General features: G+C 36.0%; 1 protein-coding gene across 1 annotated transcript in view; it reads right to left on the bottom strand.

The window, feature by feature from the left end:
* The window catches only part of Smp_133790 (putative run and tbc1 domain containing), a gene marked incomplete at both ends in the record, with an annotated part of 26,743 nt that extends 3,646 nt beyond the window's left edge, over positions 1 to 23,097 (bottom strand). The window contains 8 exons of the mRNA XM_018789076.1: positions 1,759 to 1,866; positions 3,324 to 3,608; positions 10,178 to 10,312; positions 12,514 to 12,609; positions 17,293 to 17,438; positions 18,951 to 19,149; positions 21,167 to 21,301; positions 22,786 to 23,097. Coding sequence (XP_018654555.1) covers positions 1,759 to 1,866; positions 3,324 to 3,608; positions 10,178 to 10,312; positions 12,514 to 12,609; positions 17,293 to 17,438; positions 18,951 to 19,149; positions 21,167 to 21,301; positions 22,786 to 23,097 — 1,416 coding nt within the window. The remainder of the gene's footprint in view (positions 1 to 1,758; positions 1,867 to 3,323; positions 3,609 to 10,177; positions 10,313 to 12,513; positions 12,610 to 17,292; positions 17,439 to 18,950; positions 19,150 to 21,166; positions 21,302 to 22,785) is intronic.
* Between the last annotated feature and the right edge of the window lie 315 nt (positions 23,098 to 23,412).

The raw sequence follows: 23,412 nt of genomic DNA, 5'->3' as shown, positions 1-23,412 counted from the left end.
ACATTTACGATATTCAAAAGCCCGAAGAAGGCTTTATATACAGTGGTTTTGAATTAAATATCGCTACAATTGGGATGGTTTGGAAATAATAAGTAGAATTGGAAGAATGAATCTGAAGCATGAATACATGCATTTTCCCTTTAAAATTGAGCCTGGTAAGTGATCAAGAAAATTACTTTAATCGAAGAATATACATGGCAATAGGTAAGCTAACTTGAGCCAATATGAATATTTTGTTGTACATATACAGACTCCCCAAATGTCCTGGTACGGCCGAGTGCGGATGGCCCACTCTCTCTCTCGAAATGCTCTTACACGGCCACGCGTATATAGCCTCTGCCAGGGAAGTCCTACTTACTGCCTTCTCGCATCACGGGTGTTGTTTACGAAAGTGAGAGGACGAAAAGCGAATGCACGGCGCTTTAACCGGGTTGGTGGACACGGAAAGTCCACCTAGAGGAATTGAAAAATCTTGATTCCAAACCAATCGTGTACATGAGCTCCGGTATCCTGAGGGAACAAATGGCGTATGAACCAATCGTTGGTCACCGGCTACCATGGGACTGCATCCCCTCACGATGCTCCACTGCCTTGTGGATCAGACCTTTAGGTCAAAGGCTCGGGGTGTGGCCCCCTAAGAAAACCACCTGCTTCAGTTTGGGCACCTGGGCAGTATCACAGCCCTCACACAAATCAAATGAGATTTGTGCGGCGCATATGTATCTGGTGCTTCCTTGTACCAATATTTATGTGTTTAAATAAATAACATAAATAAATATACAGACGCCCACTGATCCTTATTTCATAAGTATTCAAAAGGATCGAGTACTCTAAATGAAAAAGATTACAACTACTAATAATTATAGCGATGTAAATGAGCATAAATATCTTTGTATTAGAAGTAGCATATAAATAAAAACTGAACGAACAACTGAGTAGAAAAACAGAGAAAAACGCTACGGAAAAGCAAAAAAGTGATGATATACAGAATAAATGGAAGTGAAAAGTAAGTGGACGACAAAATAGGAGTTTACGTAAATAACTGTGAAAACATTTGGTTGTACTTTGGGTCGATCTACAATGGTTGGATAAAAACTTACGAAACTACAAGCCAATTATATTGAAGATATGAAAAAAGGTTATAAGTAAGAATCTGAATAAATGATCATGACGATTCAATTTTTATATTTGAATATAAACACTGGCATACATTCCTTTTCTTTTCTGCTACAATTTGAATAAGAAACGTTTTTCTATACATGTCTAGATTCACAAGCAGTTTGAAAGAGAAAAACGAATAACTTCACAGTTATAATTAGATGAGAAAGCGTGTCAACGACAAAGGAACTTAACATACGATGCAAATGTAGTCAGATAATGCTCTGAATTTCCTATTACAGACTCAATGGTTAGTAGGAAACATGTGTTGCTTTTGAGACATCGAAAGAATTAAGTGAAAAGTTTAAATGAGTAGTCCCAAACAAAATGGGAACATATACAGTGCTTAATGATTCATAGAGTTCCTGATATCCATTAATGATAGGTTTCACCAAGCGAACGAATTATATCAGATTTATATAAACTATCGTGAGATCTATAAGTAATGAAGACCGATGAGATTTCATCTACAGAGATAGAAAAATATAAATGTAAAGAAATAGCACTTGGGTGTTTTTCTTGCCAGATGATTGGTAAATTTTAGTTAGTAAATAACAAACGTAGAAAAACGAAACAAAATTATGAGTAGATAAAATTTACTTGTACATAAGAATCGAGATCTAATTTGTGACTCTCCATTGAATAGTCTGCATGTGCTGTAGCGCCACCGTGTTGTTCAGGATCATTTGTACGGAAGTGACGTACAATCTAAAATATAAAAAACGATGAAACTGACAGTGAGAGATGAGCGACACGATTTGGCGCTGATCATTTTTTACTTCGATACCTAGTTTTATTTATTGGTAACGTAAGAAATCTTTGTCATAATAAGGCATCAAAAGAATGAGCAATACAAAATAGAATGATAGTATTGTGCACAGTTAGTAGAAAGGAAAGTCATATGGTCACTAACTACATAGATAAAATAGTACATATAAAGAAAAGCTCAACTATAAATACGAACATGTAGATTTCCTTCATTTATGAAGGATTATCTTACTTTTATTAGGTGTGTTAGAAAACTGACTTCCATTTTGAACTACAGCTGATAATATCTCAGGCCATGACCACTAGGAATTCAAACATGGAGTCATGATGGACCAACAGAAGCCGATTCTATAGAGCTATCTTCATAATCACATGTCATAAAACGACTCCCTTTCGGCTTTTTTTCGCTCGGTCCAAATTTCGGGAAATAAATCTCGATGTAGAAAGCTACGGGGATAATATTCATAAAACATGACTCCCACTGATTTAACTCAGCTCAGACTGACATAAAAAGTTTGTTTTTAAATATCATATTTATAGTACGTTGTTTTGACTCAGAAATCAAAAGATACTACCTTCCCCTGTGTATTCTACGAGGTTGTCATGTTTTATTGATTCAGATTAACATTCTGTTTAAATTATTCTACACTACAGTGGTCTAGGCAGTTCGAGGAATAGTTAGTTGACAATTAATTTTATAATTGTGATATAGATTTAAAGTCTTAATTAGTCAGTACTACAATGGTTATTTATGAAAGCGAATAACAGGTCCACAACAATTTTGTAAGCAATAATCAACAACCTGTACATTCATATCCAAATAAATAGACTTAGTTCATGTGTATATAAAAGACTTATAATATTAATAATACAGACATTACATAAATTTGGAAGTAATTTATGAATTCCAAAAGGATACACAAACCCACTTATATATTACGTGGTAATAAATAGATTTTTACCGCATTTTGAAGGATGAGAGTAACAAATAATACTCTGAAAGGGGAAAAAATCACACTGGCCCGCTAACAAGAAATACATGACGGTTAGTAATGTAATACATGAACATATTTTAAGGAACAATTAGATCGCATTAAGTCTTGATACAGGCACAACGACGTGAAGTATCTACCGTTCGAAGTACTAGGAACCTAACCGAATGAATGTAGCCCACCAGTCATGTATCTCTCTACACTAATCTGTAAGGCAAGTGAACTATAAGAAACGGAATCATACTACTGGCATCTAAAAGCACAAATTGATGAATTAAAAGCAATTCACTATGAAAATGTATACAAATAGATGAAACACTGATAATTAAAGATGTTACAAGCAGTATACGTATGTTAACAAAATATGATAAATAATAACGATATACAGAATATTAATTCACATACCAACTGAATCGATTGTTTTAATTCTACAAGTATTTCTGTTTGGTGCACATTCTTCAATTTCGGATCGTCCGCTTCAACACTGCCTTCATGTAAGCTAACACTTACATATGCAGGCTTACAATGTATAGATGATGATGAAGGTGACAACTCATTATTACCAATAGAATATTGAAATGGTACAGCCATGCCAGTAATTCGACGATATGTTTGTCCATTTGATGCTACAGATGCAAATAATGTAGTGAATAAAGATTTGGGTCGTTGAAATTGTCGTTTAGCTAGATACTGAAGGTAAAAAAATAAATAAATTAGAAGGAAAATACTGAATTACTATGCAAGAGAATTAGGAATTACAGTGAACAATACAGAAAAGAGGTTATTTTACATTAAATTTATTCTTAATAGTAACAAATGGAAGAAAACTACAGGTAGTCTTTGACAACCAAACTCAGTTACGATAATTTAACTAACATTACCTCTGCGAGAAAGGGAAGAGAATGATGACAGAATTGCAATTTAGGGGCCTTCAACAAAGTGGTTATAGGTGGTACTATATTTTCTAGAAACGCATACACAAAACCATATGGGTTTAACTGAACAACACTACGGAGAACAAGATTAATCACACTTGCATCAAGAATGAGTTAAGAAGCTTGATAGTAGATGTGAGAACAAAAAGTGGAGGGCACACAGCTTCAGATCACCACCCCGTGATGGCAAAGTGCAAAATAAGTGAAACACTGTACAACTGGGGAAAGAGCATTACAAAGGTTCAATATAGCCTTCCTTCGAGGTACTGACAAACGCAACGAATTCAAGATAACTGCCAACAACAGGTTCCAAACCTTGCAAGATCTACTCAAAGAAGAGGAAACGACTGTGGAGGACAACTGGAAAGGGACCAAAAGAGCACTAACTTCAACGTGTCAGGAGGTTCTGGGTCACAACAAGCATCATCATAAGGAATGGATCTCCATCGAAACCCTAGACAATATTCAAGAAAGAAAGAACAAGAAGACAGCAATTAACAACAACTGAACGAGAACAGAGTAAGTGAAGGTCTAAACTAAATACATAGAAGCAAACAAGCTAGTGAAGAGGAGCATTAGAACATACAAACAGATATATGTGGAAGACCTAGCAACGACAGTAGGTAAAGCTGCAAAAGAAGGAAATATGCTGCAACTATATGATATAACGAAGAAACTGGAAGGAAAATATAGTAAACTGAATCACGAAGTAAACCCTAACTTGGAATCCTGAAGACGAAAGAAGAGGCCTGTGCTACACGAGGAGCGATTGGCGTAAGTAAGTAATGTTATGTATTTCCACACGTACATCTTACTTTTGAAATACGTAAGGCAAAAACTTCGTAATAACTATTAATCCAATTAGCACTGTGCTTTTATGATGGGTTCGATTAAAGTTATTTAAGTTTTTAAGTGTGTACTTGTTTTTCTCGTAGACCAAATAAGGCGATTATATAGTGATAGAACATGGTCACTAACTTTACGTTTGTTTCAAGGATTTTATGATTCAAGACTGTGATGATAATCAATTCAGACACCTATCCTCGTTCATGACGATTTATTTGTACACTTGTTTCGGAGAATTTCTTTCCCAAGTTAATATACTCAAAACTCTTTCACTGAAACAAGTTCTAATAAAATCTAAAGTAAAGTTAAAAATCAGCTTCAATGGTGGATATATAAGTATTTTGAGCGTGTTGTAGAATATTCAAGGTAGTTTTACTGCACAGTATTACAAAAAAATAAGATGTTAAGTAAGCGGAAGATATATTGAGTAAAACGCCAGAATGTGGTTATAATTGATCAAAGAATGAATAAATGAAAAGTTTGTAAAGAATTAGTCATCATGATATTTGCTTCTGTTACCGGCGCAGTCACAGCTTCACCAATATATATATTTACGATTCAAGAATTTGTGTTCTGGATTCCACGGCTAGCAACTATCCGTCTCTGCTTATAAATGTAAGAAAGCTTAAGTAGTGTTTATCAACATACCCGATTACAAGGGCATATTTTTGGATGGTTTTATCTAGAAAAAGAGTTGGAGAAGGGAATACTTCAAAAATTTTGTTGCACTATATAAGGATTGATCAGTGGAGTAAAGAAGCAGATATTAGGAACACACAAAACAATGTCAGGTTTGATGACTTAACAAGTAGTATATAATATGCTTGATGCTAATATGAGTTCACCTTACTCGGTAAACGGAACGAAGGTCAAAGACAGTGACACAATAGGCTATTCTAATTCGTTGTCCCCGGCCCCGCTAACCAGAGTGAGAAGTCCAAGTTAGAAGTGGAAAAGACATATTTCGTAAGCAGCCAGAAGCACAAGCAGGAAGAAATCAAACGTACACATACAGCATAAAACTTTCCTTGGGAAACTTTACCAAATAGCATACTAAAAGGTAAAACGGACCGATAGCGTTCAAGATTCTTCCGAGTGGGGAATACGACATGAAGGTGAAAAGAGAGCTTTTGGCGCGAAAACAAGGAAATTCAAATTTTCAAAATAAAATTACAAAAACAAGTCGTTTATCAGGTACGTTCTGGGAATCTAACATATCCTTTTTATTAACGAAAATTCTTATGGTCCGTCTGTCGCCGTTGGCATAGTGACCACCTTCTGGATCGTAGATCGACCTGTCGTTGTGCCTCTTCTTGTGTTGGGACTACGGGCAGATTAAAGATATATAACAGGATCTTCAGCGGGAGATTTTCTTTTGCCGGTGGGCACGCTGGAGCTAACCGCTTACGTAGCTGGTTCCGGTGTCTAGTCCACTCGTCTCTTCTCACCTCAAGCTCGTATATATCTTTGCCTAATTTTTTAACCACACGTGCTTCAGTCCAGGGACCATGATTTGGTCTGTAGTCTCGAGCGAACACCGAACATCCAACCCTGTACGTTGGCAGCTTCTGGAATGTGGTTTGTGATGGCGATGGTGTGGTTCTTGAAAGCATCAAATTGTAGATTGTCCTTAATTTTCTTCGTATGAGGATCTCTGCCGGAGACTTCTGACCAGGTAGCATATCGCTAAGTGTCGTTCGGTAGACGAATAAGTCCTGCAGTGTTTCCACTGGTATCCCTTTCCCTTTTGACTTGATCAGAGCTCTATTGAATGCATCCACAAATCTTTCTGCTTGACCGTTTGATTGTAAGTGGTAAGTCGGGGGGCGGAGATGCTTGATAGATGGCCGTTTGCAAAACTCTTGGAACTGAGTTAAGGTGAACTGTGAACTATTGTCGGATACAATTACATCCGCTAATCCGCTGTGGGCGAACATTTCTGTCAAGAGTTTCACCGTTTGGGTGGTCGTTGGTGGCGCGATGGAACAATATCTGGCCATTTTGAAAAGGCGTCAACTACGATTAGATAGGTGGTTCCATTGATTGGACTGACAAATCCCTGGACCAGGGATACTAATGCTGTGGCCATGGGACCGGCGGCATTTTCGCATTACACTTCGCTGCTTGCTGACACTAAATCAATGATGTGCTGGTCCATGAAGGGGCCAATAAGCATGGCTTTTGACGATGGGTTTCATTCGCTTTATACCAGGATGATCAATATGGAATTCCTTTAGCACCCTTGATCGTAGGGACTCTGGCACCACCACTCTATCTCCAAACATTCATTCACGAGGCATAATGAGTCCCGACGGTGGTGAAGCTGCTTCATGTCACCATATAATCCAATCGGTGGCCAGCTATTGGTGACGTAGTTCATCGTTTTTCTAATGATGGGGTTGTTTCTGGAAGCAGTTTGCAATGAGCGTGGCCTCCTATCGAAAGTGAAACAATAACCGTATCTTCATCGGTCGTAGGGTGTTCGCTGATGAGTCGTGAAAAGGCATCTGTTTGACCAAATTGTTGAGTGCGTCGGTATTGGACCTCGAAATCATGCCCCAGGAGTACCAAGGCCCATCGCTGAAGACGATTTGCAGAATGGACTGTAATGCCAGATTTTGACCCAAATATTGCGAATAGAGGCTTGTGATCTGTGAGAAGTGTAAATCTCCGACCTTACAGAAACCTGTGAAAACAGCGAACAGTAAACACAAGTGCAAGAGCCTCTTTCTCTATCTGGATGTATTTCTTTTCTGCCGGGCTTAGTGTGCAGGATGCATGCATAACAGTTTTCTCTGACGCGTCTGCAGCTACGATGATCGGCATGCATGGATCGTAGTGCGTTAACAACGATTCCGAGCTAATTACAAAACACCACACCACATTCTTTAGTCCAGTTCAAAGTGCTGTTCTTCTTCAGAAGACGATTCAATGGAGCGCGAAGGAACGAACGCTGCGTAATAGGTAACAAGTCCCATGAAGGAACGTAGTGCTGAGACATTAGTTTGATAGCTCAAATGTTCTCAGAATCCGGCCTGCGGCCGTCGGCGTCATAAATGAACCCCAAGTACTTTACTGACTGCAATAAAAACTGGCATTTCACTGGGCGTAACCGGAACCCGTTGTCACTGGTGCGTTGCAGTACCAATATCGTGCGTTCCTGTAGTTGTTCCAATGTCGTCGCAACAATTAAACTGTCATCGAGATAGGCCGCGACCCCCGAGATACCTGATAGGATCGTATCCATTAGTTGCTGGTAGATGGAGCAGTCTTGAGTTCAAAAGGCAGACAGTTATACTGAAAAAAACCACGATAAGTATTGACAGTAAGCAGCTCTCTTGATGCTTTATCTACTTTCACTTGCAAGTAAACATTAGCTAGATCCAGTTTTGCGAAAAACCCTTCCCCACTCAGCATGGTAAATAAATCTGCGGGAACTGGCAGAGGATAATGATGCTGTTCTAGAGCTGCATTTAGACCTGTAGAAAAATCAGCACATTTGCGTATCGTGCTTTTGACCTTCTTGATAACAACTATCGGTGCTGCCCAAGCATATTAGGAAACGGGCGTAATAACTCCTTGTTGAGGACGATTCGATTCTTCATCTACTGTTGGTAATGTTGCACAAGGCACGGGTGTCTTTGGACGGAAAGCAGGCTTAGCCCCAGGTTTCAACCGAAGCGTTGCTTTCATGCCAGAGCACCGTCCCAATCCAGGTTGGAAAATAGATGAAAACTGCGTCATTAGCTTCCTTGTAAATGCTTCAGTGTCATGTGGTTGTGATACCGGGTGGCATATGGTATTTAACGAGACATCAACTAATTTTAGCTGGTCTAACCAATCAAGTAAATTTAGATCAACTGGCGTTATGTGATATACCCCAGCAAACGACGAATCTCTGGAAGTAACTTCACATTCCTATTGTCCTAACAAGCGAAGGTAATTACCGCATGCAGTACGAGGCTTTTGTGTTGTTCGCTGCAGGCTTGGGCTGTCGTTTTGGTCCAATTTTTACATGAGAGGATGTTGACATCTGAAGCCGTATCTATCTGCAATCTAAAGGAATGTCTATTAATATTAAAGGTAATGAATTTCCTCTCACCTGGTGATGAGCTTTGACAAGAAGATACTAGGCTTAATGATTTAGGAACAGCCTTTTTGGTACTTCTGGATCGGTTTAATATCATCTTACGACAAAACCCCTCTTTGTGACAGACGACCTTACACTTCCTGAATCGATTTTGCCTAAATGGGCGGTTTCGTACATAGTGCAATGCGCCACAGTGCCAGCAAGGAGCAGGGGGATTCGTTTTAGTCTGTCGGACTGAGCTGAAATGAGATGGACTGGGTGTAACGGCAGCACATTTATTCTGGTTAGTTGTATGTTGGACTATTCGTACTTCAGATCGACTAGACCCACCACTCTGACTCATAGTCGTGTCTCGACACAGTAGCCGTGTTTTTATGTCACTGAACTTTTGGGAGTGGAGGCTGCAAATGAGGATGAGGGTTTTAAACTGGTCTTCAGACAAAGACTTCAACCAGAAGCGTTCGCATTCACGGTTGACGATGCCCACATGCGTAAGAAAACCATCGTCTTCGTTCATAATCAGCTTCAAACATCGATAACGAGTATTAAACAATGATGAGTTGTCACCGAAGTGTTGGCTTAATGTCTGGACTGTGTCTGAGAGACAACGATCACGAGGGTTCAAAGGCAGGATCAAATTACAGTACCTGTCCAGCTCACTTGCACCCAACTTTCGAAGTAGCAGCCGAACCTTCCAAGCATGATCTTGATTCGCAAAATCAGATTTAAATAGGTCTTACATTTATATTCTACAATTAACCTACATATACGTTTAATGTGACTTTTCAAAATTTTAACGTTTTATGGACTGGTGAATCTAATGTTTATGAAGAGCGTTGCTGATACATGGATAAACAATCTTAGCGCAAATCACAGCGTATATGAAATGGTAGAAAAATTACTGAGCTAGAGAAAAGAGAAAACTGAAAAGAATGAGATATCTGAGATTATCATAAAAAGTAACTTCAAATTCATTTAAGCTTCATGACTCATAACTCAACGTAATGGTGCCTATTTAATCCTTCATGTTTGTACTAAAAAAGAAATTAAATTGTCGAAATACAAATCATTTTTGATTATGACTAACGTAATGTGAGACAAATAAAAGTCTGTCAAGGTGGATATATTCACGTCAATTTATTTTGTAAGGTTTTTCAGTAAGCGAACGCTTCACCTTCAAACTTAACACCATAATAAGCACTTTTATGTATTGTATTCAGCATGATAATGTGTCGCTCTTTCTTCAAACGGTAATCCAGAAAACAACAAGGTACGAATGCTAAGTAAGTGTGATTGAAACAAGAGACTGGAATTCACTCTAATCAAACAAAAAGAAAAAAATGTACCGAGCATAAAAAACAAATGAAATAAATGAGACTTTTGCTCACTTGTTTAGGTAAATTAGGACGAGAATCTGGTTTCAATACAGAGCCTTCATCAACCATAAGTTGAGCTAAGTAATGACGTCTAAGACTACTGATATTTGATGGTTCCAAATGTTCATCATCTAGACTGTAGGCAACCTAATGAAAAGAAAAATGAATGTAAACTTTGTACGATTTTTTTAAATACCGAAAAATCTTAACGATAAAGTCGATCTTCGGTACAATTTGAGTAGTTGCAATGTATTGTAACGAAAAATGATTAAAATTAGTCACAATGAGAATGGGAGATTATAAATTAAGTTTTAAGTCATTTTTGATGTCTTCGAATCTAGTGAATGAAGATTCAGTACGTACTTTTTATGTCCGAATAATTACATACAAATAAGAAATGTCGATGTTTGGATCGGACTTGGTCATATAGATGAAGAATGCAAAACCGTGATACTTGGCCAGGTTCAAGATTGAATGGCTGACGTGGCTACGAAAAAGTATAGGAATTTGTTTCTTGATGTAAAATTTTCTAGTGAGCTTTATTAGAAGAATATAAACAATTGTTTTGTTTTGAGATTAATGTACTCTAAAAGCATATTATAAGCTGATACACATTATACATCAAAGTTAGAATGCCATGAAAATGTTTCTGATTTGAAAGTGATACAGTATCATGATGTTATGAAGATGTTTTGTGTGAGTTATGTATCATAACTTTGATTGTTGTTGTAATAAGCAATCTCATTATGACTTGGCACTATAAACATACCATATATTCTCTGTTACTCAACAGAGTTTTAGGTTGGTTACAAGGTGCCGAATACTTCACACTTAGGATCCTATTTCTAAACGTTGATGACTAACTGGTAATTAGACAGTACTTATCGTACATATAAAGGGACAACAGTCATTCTGCAAATCGAGATAATTTGATTTAAATACAATTATTGATGGTCGCCAGCTCCAGTTAATATATAGTAATGTCAAATGATAAGACGTAAACAAAAAGATAAACTATTTTTTGACTATAATGCATCGAGTTTAACCAAATTCCAACAATCCGACTAGAATGATTATATTGTCGAATAAGAAGAAGCAAATATTTCTTAATAAAAGAACAATTAAAAAACACACGCATACAAAGTACCAGGCTCTCAACAAACAGAAGTTTAGAAAGTAAAAATGTACGAAACAGATTCACAAGATACATTGTAAAATGTTTAGATATGGGGAAGAAGATCGAATCTAAAGAAAATATTGAACAGCAATAGTAAATAAAATCTTGCAATCTGTAGTGTATATGGAAAATACATACTGAAATAACCATGAGTTACGACAGAATTCAGCTTGTGAGATGAAATATTATAAACAAAACCTGCTGACAACAATTACGAAGCCTTCGAATAGATAAATAAGAATAAATGTTTACCAACAAATAACTCTCAACCAGTAAAACGATAGCAACCTCGCAATAGTAGTGGGCAATACTTAACAACATAAATTATGTCAAGCATCGGGTGAGGATAAACCCCATTCCCGTTTGCATCTTTGACCTTGCACCAGGCAGTCAACCGAAGTGGAACGAAAGAAACATAATGTTGAGTCGGCTTCCGGAGAACTTCGTCGGAGCCTCCAGAGGCCCAAAAAGGAGCCGAAGAGACCCAGCCAATCAGAGTACGATGGAACATTCTAGAGTTCCGACGTGGCGAGCTACTATTGGCCGGTAGCATAAAATGTCGTTAATGGATTGGCTGAAATAGGATGTTGATTTAACATACGCTAACATCTATAAATACCTATGATTTTCTGTAACAAGATTGAACCTTGCAGTAAAGTGTTTCTCTCATACTCGTGTCTTCTCTCTGGTGTTCAAGTCGCTGAGTAGTTCTAGCTCGGGGGTACGGAACTAGCTTAGGATCTGAATATAGCGTTCAACTAACAAGACGTATCACATAAGACAAGAAAAGGCATTCTAAATGTAAACTTTCGAGCAATCTTCCTGATAGGACAAAACTACCAATACTAGCAACACTGTCCACATTTCTTTCTCAAAACTGAAGGATAAATATACTTCCGTTTGAAGTATCACATTAGTAAATGCATTATTTATATATCAGTATATAATGATTGAACTGCAAATGAAATCTGATTCTTCTTAGTCTAAAATATGAAGATTAAAAAACATCTGAATGTATTTCACTGGTGGAGTTGTTTAAAATCACAAAAACATGAAGAAAAGTTCACTTTAATGGGACACCAATGTTTATACTTTTAGTCAGTATGAGTTTTATAAGCTAAATGGTAACAGGAATACTATTGGCAGAATAGTATTATATGAATATACTTACCTTGATCAATTCATTTATATCAGTCACTGACCCTGGTGCATTAGAAAGTGAGTGGAATATCTGAGATGAATTGTTCAAACTCAAAATTTCCTCGCTCTGTAGGAAACAAAATAAAATTACACAAATCATACATAAATGTGTTATTTGTATGGAAAGAGAATAAAACAAGAGTTGGTCATCTCTATCACTGACTAGGAAAACAAGGGGAATAAGAGTATATACACCTGTTCTTTTACATTGTATTTTTATATAGAGAAATACTTTCAACAAGAAAACAGAAAAAGTCAATTCACGACTACTTTCAACTGTCACTATATTACTTTAAGTCGTATTCTAGCAAGGAAACTTGGTTAAATGTGAAGAACAGTTGTTGAGGTTAGTCGGATAATAGACGGTGGGACGCGTCGACAATATTTCCTACAAATGCACCAATAACAAGAGTAAATTATTAGTGATAAGATTATTATAAAATAAAACAGCCAAATTCGTATTACTTTTATACACAAATATTTCGTAAACTGTTCCTAAAAATTATGATATATTCTGAAGAGTGGGAGAATACAGTAATTACAGGAAAACTCTCACAATGTTTGAATAATGGGAAATATGTTGCTACGTTGTTTTAGCATTTTGCAGCTAAATTTTTGAAAGTCAATTTTTGTTCGAAGTAATATTCTTTAATAAGCCATACTTTTTAGAATAATAGGCTATTGATAACAACCAGAGTAAATAAGATTGATAAGCTATGATTTTTGAATTCAAATCGAAATCATCTGGTACTTGTATAACAATACCCTTGCCTATTTTCAAAATTATACAGAGAACTTTAAAGCTACGGATGAATGGGGTTTGAAAATGCCAGGTTATACAATAAGCGATCAAGAGAAAAGCCGAAGAGCATCGTGATCGCAGGGAGACATTAAACTTTTCCGATTGACTTGACATGAGACATTCCTGTTCACTGCTAAAGTATCTCAGGACAGGATAAAATAACTGTTTTAGTTGTCTTAGGTTTATTATCCTGCCGATGATGATACTTCATTTAAAAATTAGGTGAGCCAGCGATGGAAGGAAATACGTAATAGTAACGACTACGGAATGCCCTGAAGTCAATGAATTGTCGTACAGACGCATAGGTCTACCATAACACCAATGGTTTATTACGAGACAGTGGTATCTTTAGATGGCTACATTTACGATATTCAAAAGCCCGAAGAAGGCTTTATATACAGTGGTTTTGAATTAAATATCGCTACAATTGGGATGGTTTGGAAATAATAAGTAGAATTGGAAGAATGAATCTGAAGCATGAATACATGCATTTTCCCTTTAAAATTGAGCCTGGTAAGTGATCAAGAAAATTACTTTAATCGAAGAATATACATGGCAATAGGTAAGCTAACTTGAGCCAATATGAATATTTTGTTGTACATATACAGACTCCCCAAATGTCCTGGTACGGCCGAGTGCGGATGGCCCACTCTCTCTCTCGAAATGCTCTTACACGGCCACGCGTATATAGCCTCTGCCAGGGAAGTCCTACTTACTGCCTTCTCGCATCACGGGTGTTGTTTACGAAAGTGAGAGGACGAAAAGCGAATGCACGGCGCTTTAACCGGGTTGGTGGACACGGAAAGTCCACCTAGAGGAATTGAAAAATCTTGATTCCAAACCAATCGTGTACATGAGCTCCGGTATCCTGAGGGAACAAATGGCGTATGAACCAATCGTTGGTCACCGGCTACCATGGGACTGCATCCCCTCACGATGCTCCACTGCCTTGTGGATCAGACCTTTAGGTCAAAGGCTCGGGGTGTGGCCCCCTAAGAAAACCACCTGCTTCAGTTTGGGCACCTGGGCAGTATCACAGCCCTCACACAAATCAAATGAGATTTGTGCGGCGCATATGTATCTGGTGCTTCCTTGTACCAATATTTATGTGTTTAAATAAATAAATCTATCGCATGAACTTGGATATGATCGTGATACGATGTCCCAAAATTAGGCCTAACAACCAGGTCTCAAATGATTAAAGATCGAGTATCATACATCGTAATTTCCTTCAATCGCTTACAACATTTCATCCCGTTTATTTCGTGTTCATACTCTGCATTTAAGGATGTTATTTACTACATGAAAAACATAGTCACTGGGTGGTCTTGTTTTTAATTTCAGACCATTCTAGGGCTCAAGTAAAGAACTAATTAATGTGAATAGTTATCAATTGGAGAAATAACATCATTGCATTCATCAATCGATTAGGTTTTTACTAATTGATTTTGACAATCGAAAATTTTATTTCACTAATCATCAAAAATCCTTCTTCATAACAGATTCCTATCTGGTTCTTCCATTAATTTAAGGATCAATAAGATTCTTTTTGTAGAGAACCGTATCGAATTATTCTACTCTAACCCGAGAATACCTAGAGAAATTGAAGGTTGTCAGGTGACTAAAATCAACATCGTTCAAGTGCAGTACCTAGTGGTTATTCATGATCATGGAGTATAAAGATCTAAGGAAATATTTACTAGGTGGTGACAGTAGAGCAATCAGATTTTTTAGAGTTAATGATAAAACAAACGCCGGATCATAAATAGGAATATTTCCTGTATGTTAGAAACCACAGCCGGTGAAAAACAAAGCTGAATAATTACATATAGATATACATATAATATTCATTTTTCGTATCATTTAAATTGATTATGATCGTAGAACTACTACTAAGACTGGCCGTTTATCACAAGCTTGTTCAATGAATGAAGATCATTAAGCTTATTTAAAGACAGAGCGAAAACGAAGTAACTTTCGACATCGTCTATTCCTCAAAAAATCATTTTGATGGGTATTGTGTGATTATTATTATTATAGTCGTAGTAGTAGTAAATCGCAAGATGTACAACTTCCGGGTACAAATATATAACTGATTAGAAAAAAAGTAAAGATGAAGTACTGACTACGAATGCATTCGTTCAAGTTGTCAAAAGAGCAAAGAAAAGAAAAAGGACCAAATATTCTCAAGAAATCAAAGGAAATAACAAGACAAGCAAAGTTACTAGGATAGTCATATGTTTGACATTTCTAGCGAGATAAAAACTTGATTCGTAATGGGCCACAGGACATACCAGTTTTACAAAATTATCTTTTTAAATCACAGTGCTGTTTTAAGCTACTCTGGTTATCATTCATAGCCAAAAAGCAATATGTTGAATTTATTTCTGAAAAATGTTAATTTAGATTACAAATGTTAAGTTCTCTACTTAATGAATGCAGAATACGATAAATGACAAACGATGCTCGAATGCATAGAACCCCACAGTCGCAAATCAGAAGCAGGAGAAATGGTTGTTGGGTAAGAATCAAAAATGTACAGAAAAACATGTATTCATAGTTACTAGCGTAGGTCGTAACATCATTATAGCTCAGCCAATCAGCAAGGAGACAAGTTATGCTACCGTCCAATCTTAGCATGTCACGCTAATATTCTAGAAAGCTCAACCAAGCTCTGATTAAGTGGAAACTCTTGGACTCCTTTAGGACCTCTGGAGGCTCCGTCGTGCTTCACGAAAGCCGTCCCAACAACAGTTTGCTACAAGTCCATTTTTGATGTAATAGATGCTTCCTGATTTCTCTTAATTTTTGATCCAACTTAAATTGTTACTATGCATTGAACGCATCATCAACAATGTTCTATTGTCATCGCATGAGATAAGACGTACGAGGTAGTAAGTTGGTAACTGGATATGAAAAAGTAGTATGATAGAAATCTGTAAAGTGAACAGTGAAGCTGATAGGTGAATTATCTGGATATACTTTTAACAGACCAAAAATAGGTTCTGAAAAATAACTTACTATGGACCTACTTTGTATTTAATAAGATACAGCTCGATTATAAATAACCCATATTCTCTGAACACTGACTTACATGGACGATGAACAAATGACACTTTTCTCTTCATTTCACCCAGTCCCAGCTAATGCGAAGATAACACGTGACTAAGGAATTTGTTAGTTTCACAAGAAGTTTGATATAAGTGTACATCTGTTGTATATACGTATATCTGAAGTTTCCATAAGATTAGGGTAACATATCAGTGAACTAAGATATCCGCAAGCCAATAGGAAGAAATAGTAGCTTTAAGAGCGGTAAAAACGAAGGATATATAGCGTAGGAAGAATTGTCGAGAAAACCGCTGAATTCAAATGTGTACAAAACAAATTATAAAAAAATAAGCCTTAGAAGTTGTTGTTGAGGAGTTAGAAGTCCCCAAAATAATAGGAAAAAGAAAATAAAGACGATGAGATTACAATATTTTTGGAATGATAAGGTAATGTCTAATATCCACTAGAGATAGTCTGACCTTGACAAAGTATTTATTTTTATGATTTGATAGATAATCAAATACGAATTATTCTCGTGGTGATGTTCTTTCGGTTAACGTCATATCAGGATTGTCTTAGCACTAATGAATTAACTTTAGACAATCACAAAATATATTTCTTCACTCAACAAGGACTTGTAAGCCGAACGGATGTCTTAAGTAAGATGTTACAATTGTATTATCTGTTACTGTTTTCGACAATTTACCACATCTCAAGTTTTGTTCATTTTGTCAATTCAACTTAAGTACTGAGTAGAGATGTTTCATGACCGAAAATAAATGTTAGATGCATTTTACATATAACACTGAAGCCAAAAAATTAAACCAAATTATATATATATATATATATATATATATATATATATATATATAGTTTGTAAGTATAATCTGTACATACTTTGTGGGATAAAAGTGCAAGGGCGATGCGAAACAGAATGACTGAACCATCATAAAATAATAAATCCCATATTCGAAATGTTAGGGCTGTAGGACATACACTTGAATACAGTGTGAGAAACCATTGTAGCGTAATGAGCGGTAGACCTGTGTCCACAGTGTGAGAGGGAAAGAAAGGAAAACAAGTTAACAAATGTTTGAAATAATCATGATGCTTACACAATCAGCTTGGTTTAACTATTAGGTTAATAGGATCAGCTTGGAAAAACTATTTGATAATTCCGAGTTGTTTCATTTTTTTACAAAAATGTAAATGTACCTGATATGGAAAGCCAATCAGAAGTAGCAAAAGGTTAATCGATGGTAATCAAAAGTGACCCAAAGGTCAAGTGTATTTCATTGGGTAGTCCAAAATACTTTATCGCTCAAGTAGTCAGTTGGGGGGTTAGCGCATAGCATACCGCGTATCAGTATCAAATTTTGGACTCCGTACGTCACAACAGTACCTAGAAGATTGATTGGTCCTTTGGGCTTATTTGTCTGCCTGGAAGAGATTATATGAAACACAACTGACGGTGGCTTGATTTAAGATATGGTAACGTTTAGTAGGACTAGTAAAAGCATCAGAACATAACAGATAATAATGTACTGATAGAATCTAAAAGACTAGTTGTTACAAACTTTTTGTATAGAAAGTTTTACTCGTCTGGTGCGATCACAGAAAAGATTTTAAATATTGTAGAAAAGTTTGAATTCCTGTTTAACAGGAGCTTTCAACAAAGTGATTGGTACAAACGTTTTTGTGATATCCCTACTTTCCTCTCTAACATTTAAAGTACAGCCACAGTCAATGAGAATATCGTTCGTAAATAACTTGACGCACCAGGCCGTTAAATAAATATATGATTTCGTCTATAAGGTATTACGTTTTTTCATTTACAAAAGCAATCGAAATTCACCAGCCTGTGCAAGTAGGTGATTGATTCTTTGAACTCCGTGATAGGATACCATGTAACGATCACCATGTCTCGATTTATATAACAAAATAACTAAGGCTATTTATTTTATACTAAAAATAGTGAGCACACATACACAGGAAAATAAGAAAATAAAAATCGAGATTTCGATCAATAAAAAATGGCTAGAAAATATATTTTGATGGCACATTTGGTGGCTTAGCATTCATGTTGATTCTTGTGTATATTCTGGAGTTGATAAACAATATCAAACAATATCACGAAAAACGATGAATCAACCTATATATATATATATATATATATATATATATATATATATGACACAATAAGCTTTCTTGAAAAATACAAGACGTGTCTTAACGTTGAAACAGTAAGGCATTATTGCTTTCACAAACAGTTTAGTCTGAAGACGAGTTTCTCTTCTATGGAAAAAATAATAACTGTAAAATTGATATCGACTTCTCATTTGATTGTTCAAGCACTTGGTTAACAGAAAAGATTGCATAATAGTAGGAATTATATTATTACTAATAACTGTCTTGCATCTTTTACTATTAGATACAAAGATTAGTTCAACACCTATAAATTAGATGCTATGTATGAAAAAAATTGAGAATCTGTTCACGACATTTATATGTCAATATTTGCATAATGCATTATAAACAATGAGCATTTCGCTTACTTATTTCATATTCTTTTAAATGTGCGTCTAATTCTGGTAGATAGAATGGAAGTAAATGATTCAGTACAAGTTGGTCAGATTGTACACCCAATAAACTAAGTGACGAAAAATATGACGGTGGTAGAAGATCCTCAATAATACTGCACATCATCCAAAATGCTGTTTCTTCTTCTAAGCATAATAATAGATTTGCAACTATCTATTGTATGCATAGAACGTCGGTGAAAAAAATGAAATGAAAATTCAGGTTAATTTGTTGTGGTTAAAGAAATCAAAAGAATTTTAATAGCTGAGATCATGAGTCAATTGAAGCTAGACCACCATGGAAAACCTGGAATCACTGGACGGCCGTTTTGTCCTATTGTGGGACGCTTCAGCAGTACGAAATGTTCACACAAATCTTGGTGTCGTCGGGCTAGATGAATGTTATGCAATAGACATGTACATATGGAAAAATGTGATAAAATCAGGTTACGTTAGAAGTCGTGTTTTGATGAATGAGTGAGGTACTAATGGCCTAAAAGATTGAGTAGGGGCCACCATGTTTGTTCATGTTAAGTTTTAATTACTATTCTTGAAAAAATATGGCTTCTGGGCCCAGGTGATAAAATTTAAACAATTATTTCTACTGCTTGTTGATAACTACTTGCAAATTAGTTTCCGGATATACTGATCATTATTAGGCGAATTTTAAGAAATTGTAGCCCTATATTGTGGAACTCCTTAGAAAAGCTTCCTACCATAAAGGTTAGACTGACAGCCTTTAGGCCTACTGATAGTTAGAGTGAGTTTATGTCGTCGGATCATGCTTCACTGGCCTAATGCGTGAAACTTTGCCACTAAGGTTCGGCATGTTTATGTGCGATTTTGCGACATCAATGTTTGTCATAATGACTATCAGTATGGAGGCAGTGGGGGCGCTACGTAAAAGGTATGTAGCAAGCCCATTCAACTACTGTATTATTTGTGTGCTCTCTGTAGTCTTAACATTTAATCCACTGTAAATTTATGTGTGAGTCTGATTGAGCGCATGTGTCTGCACATCAATCTTTAATCTGTTCTCTCATTGGTTGTAAACAAAGACAATCAATAATTTATCCACAACTCATTAACACTCAAAAATATATATGGATTTTTAACACACACACACACACACACACTTGTTTTCCCAGTGTGCTTGCCATCTGTACGATTGCGGATTTTTACCAAGCTTCAACAATAAACTATCTCTATAACTGGTGTTCAGGCTTTTGAATAATCTCGAGTAAACCCGTAATTCTACTAGGAAATTTAGCCTGCAGTAAATATTCAGTTAGCGGGATATTATTTATTTGAGTCAGATATAAAGGAATTAATCCTCTACAGGTATACCATTAAAGATAGCAACACTCTTGAAGCAATTATAATTGACCTCACTTTTTTTCCCTTATATTACAGAACACTGCAACAAATTTCTAAGTTACAGGCGAATAAATTCCCCCACTTAGTTCAAGCTTACGTTTATTAAAAACCGAGGTAATAATAGTCCAGTTTATACTATAATGAAGATAAAACTAGTTCGTTTACAGGAAGCAGAAAAAGTTAGTGAAAAATGATGAAATCAATAGTTAAAAAATTTTTTTTCGAAAAATTGATAAAGCAGTGGTAGATATGCTTTAGTCAATAAGGTCACGTAGCTAATATATAATCCCAATAGATAGTAAAAAGGAAAAACAGAAGAGACTTGTATGGATAAATAACAAATGTTGGTAATATGAGATAAGTAGTAGCACAGCATAATTTAGAATGGGACTTGGTGTTAAGGTATTCTAACAGTTGTTTATTATGGTGTTCGACTGTTTTTTTATGCCGAATATTTATGTTTTTATTACTAGATCTGCTGGGTTAAGTAGTTGGGTCTGATCAATCTTGATTTTCAGTAAATTGACGAGTTACCCCTTGAAAGACGATATTGCATGTTGGATTTCGATATCGAAATCATATAGTGTGTATTTTTGTTAAGAGACAAATAATTGCAGCCACTATTGATATTATTATACCGAAAAGTCTTAGGTACAACTGACTTCCCACTAACAGTAAATTTTCTACTTTGTTTACCATACAGGTTTTCTTGGTGCCTTACAATACGAAGCTTTTTGTCTGAATATTTATTAATCAAGCTTTTTTTGATGGAGAAGGAAATTTAAACAACGAACCGTTTTGGTTTATTGACTTACTAATCCCATGCCTTGACAATATCCTACATCCACGTACAACCAAGCTAGAGCACGCAAAACTCGACGCAGTCGTGAAATACCAGTAGAATTTGAGGAATGGAAGCATAGATTATTTGGCATTGTGCGGAAAAGATCCTAGAACACAAAAGAAATAAGATGGTGAAGTGAGAAGTAATCATATTTTACTGAAATTTTATTTTGTTTTCTGTTATGACGTCGTCGCTAATTGTTGTGTCGGAATCGCCTATTACTTATACCTTGAAAACAACGAACCAATGCATATTTAATGAGTAGTGATAAATGATTTAACTGAGTTTCGACTAATTGTTATTCCTTTTACGAGATAGAACCCTGTCAACAATAAACGAAGTTATCATCCATTAAATGTGGTAACAAAAGTTGACAATGAAAAGCAATACTGATGGATTTGCAGTTTTGAGGTTCTGAAGAAAACTTTCTAGTGTAGATGGGAGATAAAGCAATTTTACATTACATTTATTTCAAAGTGGAATGTTTGAATAGTTTAATACAAATAGTTGATGTTCTAATGAACTACTGTTATCATCGAACAGGGTGGCGATGCTAATCCGAGATCTAAACACAATAATCGGGGGCGAAGCGTGCAGTTTTTACTTGTTTTTCCAACTATGAATTATGCATATCTATAAGAACTCTAAAAGCTAGTTACATATTTATTTATACAAAGGACAGTTCTGTTATGCACTCCAATAAACTAATCTGACCATCTAACTGTGATACGAAAATCGGACTTGGTTTAATTCCTTATAAAATCGGTAGCCAAAAACTGAGTAGTAAACCATAGAGACATGATGCCGATCTTTTCACATGCTTAGTTCTATATATTTCATTCGATAAAGAGGACATTAAGATGTACATATGACTGTTTGTATATATTTAGATTTCAAATACTAAAACTAGTTTCACTATAAAGTTTGACAGAGATCAAACAAAATTAAAGTACGTAAAGAATTGCATTTACCAAGTAAACTGTATGGGAATATTTTCCAATTGATATGAACAATGCATATTTAACATATAATCCGTTTTCTTTTTCTACTTATTATTATGAACCTCATTAATGTAATATAATTATTCGGCGAGACTATAATTTATGGACGAATCAATTAGATTTACGATAACAGGTCTTGGATTTAGGCGCGAAATTCTTTATCCATTTGGCTAAATAGCGTCTTGGTATTTAAGCTGATGTCAGTTAGTGATAAAAACCCTAAATCTAATCCCTATTCCTAACCATCAACTGTAAATCACAATCCTTATGCTTCACACAGGTTTAAAACCCTCATTTAGCCCTAGCCAGTAGGTGGGCATTCTAAAGACCACTTTAGCGTCGCAACAAAGGTCGTCCATAAATTATAGTCTCAACAATTATTCAATAAGTAAATACTGCGGAATTAACGAACAACTTGCTTATAAATAAGTTAAAAGTGATATAACAATTAAGCAACCTTTTCAATTTGAATTCCGGCCAAAAGTGTGTCTGTAGAGCTGAGTTGAACTAACTCAGTATATGTGACCGAAGGGATTCGTTGTTTAGATTCTTTTGCCTTTAATAATGCTCCTGTTAGTCTGGGCCATACATGAGGTCGAAGAGAATGAGGAATCCCAAGTTGTTCACCAGATTTAGCAAGGGCTTCTACATCTAAGGCCTGTCCTCGAATAAGTTCTGTTAGTCTGGGTGACTGAACTAAACGTAAGTTTACTCTTGACCATAATTGATCATCATCTTCATCGACGGTAGATCCAACTGAACTATATCTGGCATCGTATTCGTCTAGACTTGATATACCCAGTGTATGAGTATGAGAGAATTCCAAGCAGGTCAACCAAGCACGTCGATTGGCAGATGATTCGACGAATGGGCATGGAAGATTCTCTTCTATATAAAGCATAAAATAATGACAGAACCTATTATATATATATATATATATATATATATATAGTGATAAAGGTAACAGCTATGTGAAAGAAACTTGTATACCGTGCACAACTTATTTCCTAAAGTAACATAAAAGTATTACCAACCAAACCAGATGGAGATAGGGTGTAAATCTTTCAAACAATTAAACAAGTGTCGGGTACCCAATAAAAATATTAAAAAATAACCAATCTGAAACAGCAGCTAACTCATCAAGTACAAGTTTATGTCCTTGGCTCTGAGCCTAGTTGTTTGTGTGAGGGCTAGCGAAACTACCCAGCTGCGCAAA

This window comes from Schistosoma mansoni, chromosome W, assembly GCF_000237925.1.
Source record: "Schistosoma mansoni strain Puerto Rico chromosome W, complete genome".
NCBI classification, from domain to species: domain Eukaryota; kingdom Metazoa; phylum Platyhelminthes; class Trematoda; order Strigeidida; family Schistosomatidae; genus Schistosoma; species Schistosoma mansoni.
Note: the sequence above shows the minus strand (reverse complement) of the source record. Positions and strands in the feature narration are given on the sequence as shown.